Genomic DNA, 13,137 nt, shown 5'->3' with positions numbered 1-13,137 from the left:
TTTGAGACTCCTTCGGGTAGTGATAAAGCGGGATATCAAATCCAAACTCTTCTTCTTCTTCTTCGGTCCCTGCCACATTGGGGCAAGACCTGCTGGGAAGAGTTGCAGTGATCACTAGGCCTGTGCTTCTTTTTGTTTCTTTGAATTAAGAGTTAACTTCTCTAACACTGTTCTTTATTGCTTGACTCACGTTTGTTTCTGACTCCTGACACCCAGATGTGGTGCCCTCCAAATATTCTGGACTACATCCATCGCTAGTCAATAAGGGATGGTGGAAATTAAAGTACAAAACATCTGGAGAGTGTTATGAGAAGGCTGGTATAAATATGCAATAACAACTGGTGTTAGGGACTAAAAGCCAGCAAGGATTCACTAGTATGATCAGGATTAAAAAATAATAATAACGCTGGGATTCACACATATTGGCAGACTAAATGGCATATTTGTTCTGGCAGTTTTTTTTTCCTTAGAGGCTCTAATGATACTGCTATGATTAGAAATAGGGGGATTTTGGTGTGATGGTAATGGTCAAGATGGTGGTGTTACTGGTCTTGAAATTGATGCTGCTTCCTTGTGTAGTATGCAAGACTCACATTGCTAAATGCCATATCCACAATCCACACACTCCATCGCACCTGTATCACCAGGAAGGTAATCTCATCATTGGGGCTATTGCATCTCATGGCATCCTCAACTACAATTCAATAGCCTTCACCCAAGAACCCCCACCAATATTACTTGAAGACCTTAAGTAAGGACTAAATATTTCATATTGCATTTTGATTCCTTCTTTTCTCCCTTTTATACCATGGTAAATAAGTGGGATGATCACTTGTAACGATACCTGCAAAGTTGTGCTGTCATCTGCAAATAATTTTCCAGACCCCTCAAATTGGATTGGTTGTCTCCTTGGTTTTTTCTCCCTTTATTTTTTTAAGTAGAGCACATAAGAGACCTCAGATTCCTTTTGAGGAAATTCCAAGCAGATATTTGGAGGGCTGGTCCATCACATTGCATCTAGTACTCAAAAATGCCCTTATCCTTCATGGGTTTGTCTAATATAAACTAAGTTTTTGACTATGACTATATCCCATGACACATAGTTATAATGTGAGCTTTATGATGTAGTACAACATTCCTACCCCCCTGAATGTTCCGGTTTTCAGCTCCATTGGCTTGACCTTTGATGTGGTATTACAAGACTGGGAGAAATAGGTCTGTCCTCTTTCTCCATATTGTACCTTATCTTGGGACCCTCTGTCATGCCATTCCTCTGATTTCATTATCTTCTACAACTTTGTTAAATAAATAATGTCTTCATTAATCATTAATCTTTTAAGAGTCTTTTTATTGGTAATTTATAGTGGTAATTGTGGTATATTGGTAATTTATAGTGTGGAATAATAATTTTATGCATATAAATTTATATGTCTCTCTGTGTTAAATAGCATCTCCCAAGGATTTCAAATCATATAGCTTCTTTTAGTAAAACCAACTGTAAATAATTACCTTACCAAGAAAGTATAAGATGTGTCTGTTTTTCACCTATTTAATCTTTGTGTTGACGAAAAGGATTGCCTTAAGCATATATTCTTATATAAATACTATAATGAAGAGGATGATATGTGAAAGATTTAGGTAGTGGGACATATCCTTCTGATACAAAATGCAACTTTCTTCCTAGTGCGGTGCCTAAGAATTACCAGCACATCCTGGCTTTGGAATTTGCAGTGAAGGAGATGAACGAAAACCCCCAGCTCTTACCCAATGTCACTTTAGGCTTCCGCATCTATGACAGCTATTTCAATGCCAAATGGACCTCTCATGCCACAATGTTACTCATATCCACACTGGAAACATTTGTCCCTAACTATATCTGTGACACCAAGAAAAACCTTTTAGCCATCATTGGGGGACTGGACATCCAGACTTCTCTTCAAGTGGCAACAGTCTTGGATATCTATAAGGTTCCACAGGTAGGGTTTTTCTCACTCTCTGTCCTGTATGGAAATTTACCATATCAATGTTGAATTATGTAGTTTGGAGAAACAAATGTGTACATTCCAAGTAACCAGAGGGACATATCTCAGTCTCAGAAATAATTCATTAAGACTCCCTTAAATCTCTGAATTCAGTAAAGGGTTAGAAATTAAGCAAACTCTTAACTCCCTGGATCCAGTAAGTGTTGGAAATAACACAGGCCATCTTCCGCATGAGGTAGTCATCTGATAATAGCTGAGTCATTAACCTAACAAAAGGTAGGCAGGGGATTCTGTGTCTGTCAGCAAAATTGAATGAAGCCCCTCCCTAAGATAAAAGGCCAGTGGTATTTTTTGGTATTGTGATTGGTAGTGTTGTGACCTAACAAAGCTGTGACACGCTGCAGAAAGTAGTCAGAGAGCACGGCTGCTTGCTGTTTTGGATCCAAGACTGCTGTACCTATGGGAGAAGCAGGAGACCCTCTTGGAGTGTAGTGCTATAGACCCCTTCATCATAGGCTCAGATTGTATATATGCATATATAAAACCATATAAAACATCACAGTGTCCACTACATTCCAAAAGCAAACACAAACCCCAGGTAATCACGTGGACCCTTCGAATCTCACACCACGCAAACATGGGGGGGGTTAACAATACTTTCACCTGAACACATGTAAACATGGAGGGTGAGGGAGAAATGGTAGAAGAAGAAGAAGAAGAGTTTTGATTTGATATCCCGCCTTTCACTCCCTTTAAGGAGTCTCAAAGCGGCTAACATTCTCCTTTCCCTTCCTCCCCCACAACAAACACTCTGTGAGGTGAGTGGGGCTGAGAGACTTCAGAGAAGTGTTACTGGCCCAAGGTCACACAGCAGCTGCATGTGGAGGAGCGGAGACGCGAACCAGGCTCCCCAGATTACGAGACTACCACTCTTAACCACTACACCACACTGGTAGGCACAGCAGCGAAACAAAGAACTTCATTTGAGGCATTTTGAATGTGGTGGAGCTATAGAAAATTGCTGCCTACCCCTGAAGAATAACCTCTGTCATTCCAACAACAATTAAACAGTTGTAGGATTTGGATAAAATATGAGAGAATTCAGGGAACTTCTCATCTTCTGATAACTTTTGCCTCTGCTGCAAGATATATATGCATTATCTTCTTATAGATAAGCCTCTAAAGATGGGGCATTTTGAGCCAAATGGTGTCCTGTGTGGTTGCAGTTCTCTCCTAAACAATGACTCTATTAGAAGTTCTTAAAAAATGTCATTGTTCCCTCTGTCCATTCCATGCAAACCTAGCAGTTATATACATCATAGCATTGTTGTAAGGACTGTTGATATAACATGTTTCAAGTGCACTAAGCAGTTAAAACTGGTCCATTTAAATGGCTATTGTGTATGCCACTTTCTTCCATCCCCACATTTCTCTTTAGTTCGTATATGGCTCTGCACCACTGAGGAATCATAAAACCCCAGGATTTTCATTCTACCAGATGGTCCCCAAGGAAGACCTTCAATATCAGGGGATTCTCTACTTCCTTCTGCATTTCAGGTGGACATGGATTGGGACCCTTACCTTCAATGATGAATATGGAGATAGATTTATACAAACTGTGGTTCCGCTTTTCTCCCAGAGGGGTATCTGTTTTGCCTTCACAGAGAGAACTCAGAAAATCAGTTTTATCTCAGAATTTAATGATTTGTTTAACAAGGGGGCAAAAATTCATGATAATATAATGAATAGCAAAGCCAATGCAGTTGTTGTCCATGGGGAATCATATGCTATGACATTTTTCAGATGGTTGCCATACCTATCAGAAGGAGAACAAATGCCAAGTCAGCCAAAGGGTAAGGTGTGGATTATGACTGCCCAGATGGAGCTCACTTCATTTCCCTATCAAAGGACTTGGGACACCGAAATACTCCATGGGGCTCTCTCATTCACAACTCATTCTAATGATCCACCAGGATTTCACCAATTTGTTGATAGCAAAAATCCTTCCAGCCCAAAAGGAGATGGCTTTATTGTGGAGTTCTGGCAGCACGCATTCGGTTGCGTATTCAGAAATCACATTGCTGGCAATGTGGAGGGAGATAACTGCACTGGGAAAGAGAAGCTGGAGAACCTTCCTGGTCCTTTCTTTGAAATGAGCATGACCAGCCACAGCTACAACATCTACAATGCTGCCTATGTTGTGGCTCAAGCTTTGCATGCCATGTCTACATCCCGAGTCAAACATAGACCAATGGTAACCAGTGGAGGACTGAAGCTTCAGCATCAACATTTGTGGCAGGTAATGAGCCGAACATCTCCATTAACTGTTTGCCTCTTCACTGTGTACCACTGAAGAAGGAACCTTTGAAAATTGAATAAATACCAGAAGCCCACAATTGGTACTAATTTTCTGATCAGGGCAACTTTAGAATATAAATATAATAGCAACTTGGGCTGGATGGACAATATTAGGATCAAAATATGTTAGAGCTTGGGAGTCTCTGGACACAGTTGTGTCAGTTAGAAAGAAATGGAATATGATATCTAAGAAAAATAGAATTGACCTATTTTCCCTTGCTAAATTGACTTTGTGAAGCAACCTAACTTTTAAAAAATGATGATAAGGAAAAATTGGATGGAAGCATACATATTGTCAGCGAAGCTCAGGTGCTGACAGGAGGAGAAGAAGAAGGCACAGGGAGAGAGCAGTTAACAGAAGAAGCAGAGAGGAGGGGGAGAGCAGCTGTAATCTGAGCTCTGACCAAAGGGACAGACAGATGCGTGAGAACTACTATAGTGGGCAAAACGTTGGAATGCAGGAAATATGGGCTGACAGTAGCCTAAGACTGATGGACATTTGTTGGGGATTGAAACCGGGAAAGGGGATGGGGTGGGATTTAGGGATCCAAAGGGTGTATAAATATAATTTATCTTTTTCTTTTATTATGTTTTGATATCAGTATGAAAAGTGGGGAATTCGTGGAAAGGAACTTGGGCCGACTTTAGAAAAAAGGATTTAAGAATGAGGACTGAGGTATAAATTTTGAGGTTTATAAGGTAAAATTGGTTTTTTAAAATGAATTAAGTATAAAAAGGCTAAAAACTGGGGATAAGAACTTGTTGGATTTATAATTCGAATGGGAATATAAGAAGGGGAGGTGTGGGGAAGTCAGGGAAAGATGTTATTGAAAATAAGGACTGCAAATTGTATATGTTTTTAATTTTTTAACTTTTCTTTTTGTTTTTTCATTTTAGTTTTTTAAAATGGAAAATTTTTAATAAATATTTAATAAAAAAAAGAATGCAGGAAATATGCTCTGCCAAATCTCGTAGGATTACAAAAGTGGCAGATATGTGTGAAAGATACCGGAAGAGAAGGTGGGGGCTCCTGTGCTGGGGAAGGGGGAGGAGCTTAGTCCGGGCAACTCCATCTTCTGGGGAGGACGATGAGTGGAGGAGCTCTGTCTTAGTTTGTTGTTTAGCAATAAATCTGAAATAATTAACAGCCAGAGTCGTCTTGCATTTGTGGGAGAGACCAAGCCATAACGCATATAGACTTTGGATCAACTGACTGATGAGGAAACTTCTATAGCAAAGGTGTCAATGGACCTTACAGTATGATTTACACAGGCAGCGACCATTTTGTGTGCATTCAATTGGCACATGAACTCTGACTTGTAGGTCATTTTGGACCTGAAAAGGGACGGAACAGGAAGCGGAATGGGGTGGAGCAGGGAAACAGTGGAAGACTAGGACTTATGTGTGCTCTGCTGACACACAAAATGATCCAGAGCACACCCCACACACAAAGAGGGAACTGCCTGTACAACAGAAAATAATATTTAGAATTTATTTGACTCCACTACATTTTTAAAATGTTTATCTAAGACTTCATGTTGTTGGAGATGTACTAAGGATAATTCTTCTTTAAAGCACATGTTTTTACAACTTATTAAGTTTTGGCAGAAAGTAGTGGATTATATAAATATTACTGTGAAGGAAAATTTAAAATTTTCAGAGGAAAATGTTCTTTTGAATTACATATTCTTCATATGGAATTTGACAACTGGGCAACATAAACAGATTCTTTGTGTCCTTACTGACACTGATGCAGTGGAAAGATAAATGTCTGGCTCTTTTTTAACCAATGGATTGAAGATATGACTACATTTACAACAGATTACTTAAAGGCAAAGGCATGGACAAATATAATGATATTTGGAACATATTTGTACAAAATATAGTAGGTTAAAAATAAACATATATGTATTTGGATAATAATAATTCCCATGTATTAGATAAGTATGTATAGAATTGTAATTATTAACTCTTATAATATATATATATATTGCAAAATCTTTATGGGTTTTTTTAAAACAGCTTTGACAAATAAGCAATTTTTTCCAAGCAGTCTACCATATATATAACATAAGTTCCTTTCACAGATGTATATATTTTATGGACACTTCCCCCTAATATATGCACTTCTATACACATTGTTTGATTTGAGAACTGCACTGCAAAGTTCAGAGACATATGAATTTGAAAACATAATTGTATTTCAGTTCACATACTTGTTCCAAAAGTCGGAACTGAGTATTAAAATACAGACAAAATTGTTTTTCTCCTGCATACCTACTCCTTGGAATTCTAAGAAAAGTTTGAAATGTGTTATTCTTTGCAGATCCTGTATATCATTGTCCTCTTTGTGTGTGTACCTTCTCTGTACTCCTCCCTAACAGAGAGTCTCTCAGCATTCTGAGGCTCTTAAATGCTCTCAGTCCTCATTGGGATGTTTGGCGGCTTGTGCCCTCTTCAGGGTTTCTTTCCCCAAAGCCTTACTTTGTACCTCTGTAAACTTTGAAGTTCCCCCAAGCCTGTTCATACCTACCTCTTACATGTGGGTGATGTTGTTTTGGTTACAGACAGAATCAAATTTATCTCTGAACTTGGCATATACAAGGAATCATACAGAAACCCACTACACACACACACACGCACCATGAAATCCACAGAGCCATCACTTTCATTAACTTTCCAATGTTTATGGTTGTCTGTTAATTTCTGAAACAGACTGCCACAATTCTTGAAAATCTGTAATTGAAAATAAACTTCAAAAGATGAGAAGAAAATTGCTTCCATCCAGAATGGATACTTAAAGAGTTCAACCTGAAAGATGCAAGACCTCATTATCCCTTCCTGAATTTCAGCCTTGATTAAATTCTTGCCATTTTCTTTTCAATATAGCTCCACCATTTTCTGAGGGGTATCTCGTTTAACAATAGTGCTGGGGACACGGTTTCCTTTGACCAGACTGGGGAGATAGTAGCCGGATTTGATGTCAACAACTGGATTGTTTTTTCAAACCAATCCTTTAAAAGAGTGAAAGTTGGGAAGATGGACCCCCAGGCTCCTCCAGACCAAGCTTTCACTATCAACGAGGATGCCATAACATGGCATAACTGGTTTAACCAGGTAGGATGTAACTGTCAGCTATTTGTGAAGATTCCAATTTTGAATGTGTATAACATATGAAGTTAATTATGGTGAGCATCGTACAGCCCTTATTAAAATCACAGGACAGAAAATAGCACAACACATAAATTATTGTTAGATGCTATCCCTACAACTTTTTATAGTGGTTCCTGTTATATTGACTATGAATATATTAAATGACATTGTGAAATGAATTCTAAATGGATAAGATCGCAATAATCCACAATAATCACTCTCACATATACTGTATTTTTGCTCTATAAGACTCACTTTTTCCCTCCTAAAAAGTAAGGGGAAATGTGTGTGTGTCTTATGGAGTGAATGCAGGCTGCGCAGCTATCACAGAAGCCAGAACAGCAAGAGGGATTGCTGCTTTCACTACGCAGCGATCCCTCTTGCTGTTCTGGCTTCTGAGATTCAGAATTATTTTTTTTCTTGTTTTCCTCCTCCAAAAACTAGGTGCATCTTGTGGTCTGGTGCGTCTTATAGAGCGCAAAATACAGGTACCTTCAAATTCCACCCAGTAAGCCAGACTAGATGATGCGTGAAATATTTGGCCTGCCACATATCTGTGTTTCTTGTAGGTAAAAAACTTCATGAGCACTATAATAACCACAATAAGTCCTATTACCTCTTACTGATATATCTCTAGATAAAACTAGAACATAAACTGCATGAAGTCACCCACAACTCCTCAACAGAGATTTGGGGTGCCTTCAGACTTTCAATATTTGCAGGTGGCACTGTGGTCTAAACTACTGAGCCTCTTGGGCTTACCGATCAGAAGGTCAGCGCTTCAAATTCCCATGACGGGGTGAGCTCCCATTGTTCTGTCCCAGCTTCTGCCAACCTAGCAGTTCAAAAGTATGCCAGTGCTAGTAGATAAATAGATACTGCTGAGGCAGGAAGGTAAATGGCATTTCTGTGCACTCTGTTTCTGTCACGGTGTTCTGTTGCACCAGAAGCAGTTTGGCATGCTGGCCACATGACTCTGAAAGCTGTCTGTGGACAAACCCCATAGTCGCCGTTGACTGGACTTAACTGTCCAGGGGTCCTTTACCTTTTTACCTTTACCTATTTTGTGATACTGATTCAAGCATATACCAGTAATTTCAGGTTTGCACTATTAGATTGTCCCTATCAGCCTAGAAGAACAAACCCACTTATACAAAAATAACTTTTAGTTCTTGGGAAAGGGATGGAGAAGTGTATGGGAAAGTGGACTAACTGAATAATGGGAAGACAATCACCGTATAAGCAAATCAGAAAGAATGCTTAAGAAACAGGTAATCTGAGGGGGTTTTTAAATGTAGTAAAACACAAAACCTACTAAGAGCACTCAGTTTTGTTCTTCCTTTATTATTCTGTATTATTCTGAGAATTATATATATTTTCCTCTTTCACTTCAAATTAGACACAGCCTAACTCTGTATGTACCAATAGTTGCCTTCGTGGTTCTAGCAAGAAAGTGAAACAAGGAGAGCCATTTTGCTGCTATGACTGCACACCTTGTCCAAAAGGGAAGATTTCCGGCGAGGAGGGTAAGAAATATATGGTACAGATTTATATCTGGTTCCCTGAAACTGAGAGCAACATATGTATAAAACCTGTCAGGGAATTGGGGGGCTGAAAAGGGGGAAATGATGGGGAAATACAGAGATAAGCCTCCAATCGTAAGTAGTTGTACCTCTTCAGAGGAGGGGGAGGACGAAGGGTTGTCAGGAAGCAATGAATCAGAGAGGGGGGAGCAATTTCCAGGGCTTAGCCCTTCATGTAACAGAGGAAGGAAAAGGGGAGGGCTCCGGAAGTGGTTATGCTGGAGAAAACGAAAGCAGCAGCCAGTTGCTGCAACTAATCTGAATGAGCCGGACGTGCTCTGAGAGCTCTGTGTGTAAATAGAAAAATGGAACTAATTAAACCTGTAAAACTGGCTGGAGGCCAGAATCATCTTTGACAAAAAACATATATTCACTAAGCTTTCTTTTCTCAGTTTTTGAAGCAAGGTAGAAAGATTTGGGTAGCAATGGACTTAATGGTTAACCTAACATATTTTTGCACACAGTTTCATTTCATTAACTTTCATTATTTTAAAAAATAAATCCTGTTTTAAAAATGTAAATCTGCATATTCTCTCAATATGCATTTAGCTGTATCATTGCTCATCAAAGTCCTATTCAAATGTACATTTTCCCCATGAAACATATTTAGATGTAGATTTTAAAACATTAAGCTACAGAATATCGACTGTAAAAACCTGGCTAGTTCCTGATTTATGTGAAGTCGATCAGGAAGGGTTTCCAACCCTGCTACATTTCCTGCTGCTGATTGGCTGTCTGAGCAGTATGAGCGCCATCATTTACCATCTTTACATTTTTCTTCTCCTGATGTCCCCCCCCGAATCCTAATTACGTAGTCATGAAACGGTTTTTTATTATTTGTTTATAAAATTTAATAAGAAAAAGAAAGAAGGAAACAAGAGTTAGTGTGTTGGTGAGATTAATACATTGAGGTTAATACAAAATATTTTATTTCTCAGACATGAATGACTGTTATGAGTGTGAAGTTGAAAAATATCCAAACAAACATCGGAATTTATGTATTCTCAAAGATAGAACTTTCGTGTCTTATGAAGAACTATTGGGAATCAGTTTAGCCTCTTTTGCTTTTTTCTTTGCTTTCATTACGGCACTGGTACTGGAAATATTTGTGAAGCACAGGGACACTCCCATTGTGAAAGCCAACAACCGGGACCTCACATACGCTCTGCTCATCTCCCTCTTGCTTTGCTTCCTTTCTGCATTACTGTTCATTGGATATCCGTACAAGGTGACATGTCTCCTCCGACAAACTGCTTTTGGCATCATCTTTTCAGTAGCTGTTTCTTGTGTGCTGGCAAAAACCATCACTGTGGTTCTGGCTTTCATGGCCACAAAACCAGGATCCAGGATGAGGAAGTGGGTGGGGAAAGGACTGGCAAACTCTATTGTCCTCTCCTGCTCCTTTATCCAAGCACTCATCTGCACTGCATGGCTGGTGATCTCTCCTCCATTCCCTAATGCTGACATGAAGTCAGTAGCTGAAGAAATTGTACTGGAGTGCAATGAGGGGACGGTGACCTTCTTTTACTGTGTCTTGGGCTACATGGGCTTCCTAGCTTTGGTCAGTTTCACTGTGTCTTTCCTTGCCCGGAAATTACCTGACAGTTTCAACGAAGCCAAGTTCATCACTTTCAGCATGTTGGTCTTTTGCAGTGTTTGGTTATCCTTTGTTCCTACCTACATGAGCACAAAGGGGAAATACATGGTGGCTGTGGAGATCTTCTCTATCTTAGCCTCCAGTGCTGGCTTGTTGTGTTGCATCTTTTGCCCCAAATGTTACATTATTTTGCTGAAGCCTGAGCTGAACAATAGGGATCTCTTAATTAGAAGGAAGTCTTGAAGAATGCATGAGAGTATCTATTTTCTATATTGTATATGCCGGGAATTTGTGTCCAACCATTGCATTGTCACATTGTCTAAATGAGGAATCTAGGGAGGGGTGGTTATTGTATGAAACCAAACCCACTGGTCAAATGTGCTGATCAAGCTGGAACAGCAAGAAAAGGAACTGAGCAGGGATTATTAATGAAAAACTAAGGATCTGAAGAGCCTGTTATAATGAGACACCTCAAGTGAGTTGGAAATAGGGAAACAGGAGTCCAGCGCATCTATCACTGTTTGATGCAGAATGTCAGGAGACTCCAATGAACTCCACATTTACGCCTTCATGCATGGAAATAGGATCCCTCTTGGAGAGTGTTGGGGTCACATTTATAATACATCTAATGAAATAACATACTTATACAGGGATTTTGCTACCTTCAAATATTACTCCTTCTAATGATATAAAATCATTCATCATACATGAGCAGCTCATATTCTGCTATTGCGTATTTTAGCTCTTAATATTATATCAATCTGAATATTATTATGAATTCAGGCTGGGATGGGGAGATGTAGGCTGCATGTGAGTTCCTTATAACTCTTGGGTTATAAGCCTGATTCTGAGTTGAGATTGCAGTAAGCTTTATTTTAAAGGTAAAGGTAAAGGTACCCCTGCCAAACGGGCCAGTCTTGACAGACTCTGGGGTTTGTGCGCCCATCTCACATCTATTGGCCGGGGGCCAGCGCTGTCCGGGGACACTTCCGGGTCACGTGGCCAGCGTGACAACGCTGCTCTGGCAAGCCAGAGCCGCACACGGAACGCCGTTTACCTTCCCGCTGGTAAGCGGTACCTATTTATCTACTTGCCCCCGGGGGTGCTTTCGAACTGCTAGGTGGGCAGGCGCTGGGACCGAGCAGCGGGAGCGCACCCCGCCGCGGGGATTCGAACCGCCGACCTTTCGATCGGCAAGCCCTAGGCGTTGAGGCTTTAGCCCACAGCGCCACCCGCGTCCCCACCGCCACAAGCTTTATTTTACTTTGTCTTAAAACAGCAGTGTTTGATGTCTGTTTAAATCCAAGGCTACACCTTTAGGGATGTTAATGCTGTGAACCCCTCCATCATAGGCTCAGGTCGTATGTATGTATAAATAAATAAATGAAACATGTATCTTAAAAAGTCACAGTCTCTGCTGTGCATAAAAAAACAAAGACAAAGTTTGGATCAGGGCCTGAAGCCCCAGCAATCTCACACCACTTAGAGATTGGGGTGGGGTGCAAGAATAAGTTTGCCTGCCCTTAAATTATATTCCAATTTGTAAAACACAAAGAAAGGGAAAGGGAAAAATAAAAACTTATTTCTGGCACAACCGTTTAAATTTTGGCAAGGAAAATGTGACAAAATGAGATAAGGAAAGTGAGATGCAGGAATAACAAGAGGTAATATTGTGCACTGCCGACAAATTACAAATGTCTTTCCCTGTTGGTGGAGACAGTACCCATGCCTCATTTTAGTTTCTCCAGCATAAAATGTGATGCTTTTCTCCCATCCATTGGCAAGACATGGAGACCAACTCATGCAATTGTTGTTTTTTTTTTCCATGCATAATTTTTTATTAGTTTACAAAAGTCAAAACACAAAATAAGCTATATCAAACTCATAACATTCACCAAAAGAAAGAAAAAGGACTTCCTTCAGTCGTTCCACGAATCGTCCATAATGACAATAAACAATATATCCGCGTTTCTATGTTTGTAATGCCATAAGTCGTTCTCATTCATCCATTTTCTTTTGGCATTACCCTTTACCTCTTACAGAGCACCTCTGAAACCTACTAGTGTTATTTGTTCATTACTTAAGCTTTCCAGATATTTCGTAAAGCTTTCCCAATTTTTAACAAACCTCTGATCTTTTGTATATCTAATTTTACCTGTCATCCTGTCCATCTCCACATAATCTAATAGTTTGGATCTCCATTCCTCCGTTGTCGGTAAGCTCTCTTGTTTCCAGTTCTTAGCTATTAAGACCCTTGCTGCCGTTGTTGCATATTGGAACAATTTGTAGTCTTTCTTCTTTATCTCCTTTTCTACCAAACCTAGCAGAAACGCTTCAGGTCTTTTAACAAAGGTATATCTTAGCATTTTCTTCAGTTCATTATATACATTCTCCCAAAATTCTGAGACCTTTCGGCATTCCCACCACATATGGTAGAATGTCCCCTCCCTCTCCTTGCACTTCC

The 13,137-nt window shown here is 39.8% G+C and overlaps 1 protein-coding gene across 1 annotated transcript in view; it reads left to right on the top strand.

Moving 5' to 3' along the window:
* Positions 1-533: 533 nt before the first annotated feature.
* Positions 534-13,137, top strand: part of LOC309516478 (uncharacterized protein) — a gene marked incomplete at both ends in the record, with an annotated part of 36,179 nt that continues 23,575 nt past the window's right edge. The window contains 5 exon segments of the mRNA XM_082195244.1: positions 534-751; positions 1,685-1,976; positions 3,421-4,281; positions 7,230-7,457; positions 8,893-9,033. Coding sequence (XP_082051370.1) covers positions 534-751; positions 1,685-1,976; positions 3,421-4,281; positions 7,230-7,457; positions 8,893-9,033 — 1,740 coding nt within the window.

The sequence above is a fragment of the Podarcis vaucheri genome, assembly GCF_965113315.1.
Source record: "Podarcis vaucheri genome assembly, chromosome: 13".
Classification (NCBI taxonomy): Eukaryota; Metazoa; Chordata; class Lepidosauria; order Squamata; family Lacertidae; genus Podarcis; species Podarcis vaucheri.
This window is presented reverse-complemented; position numbering and strand designations above follow the sequence as displayed.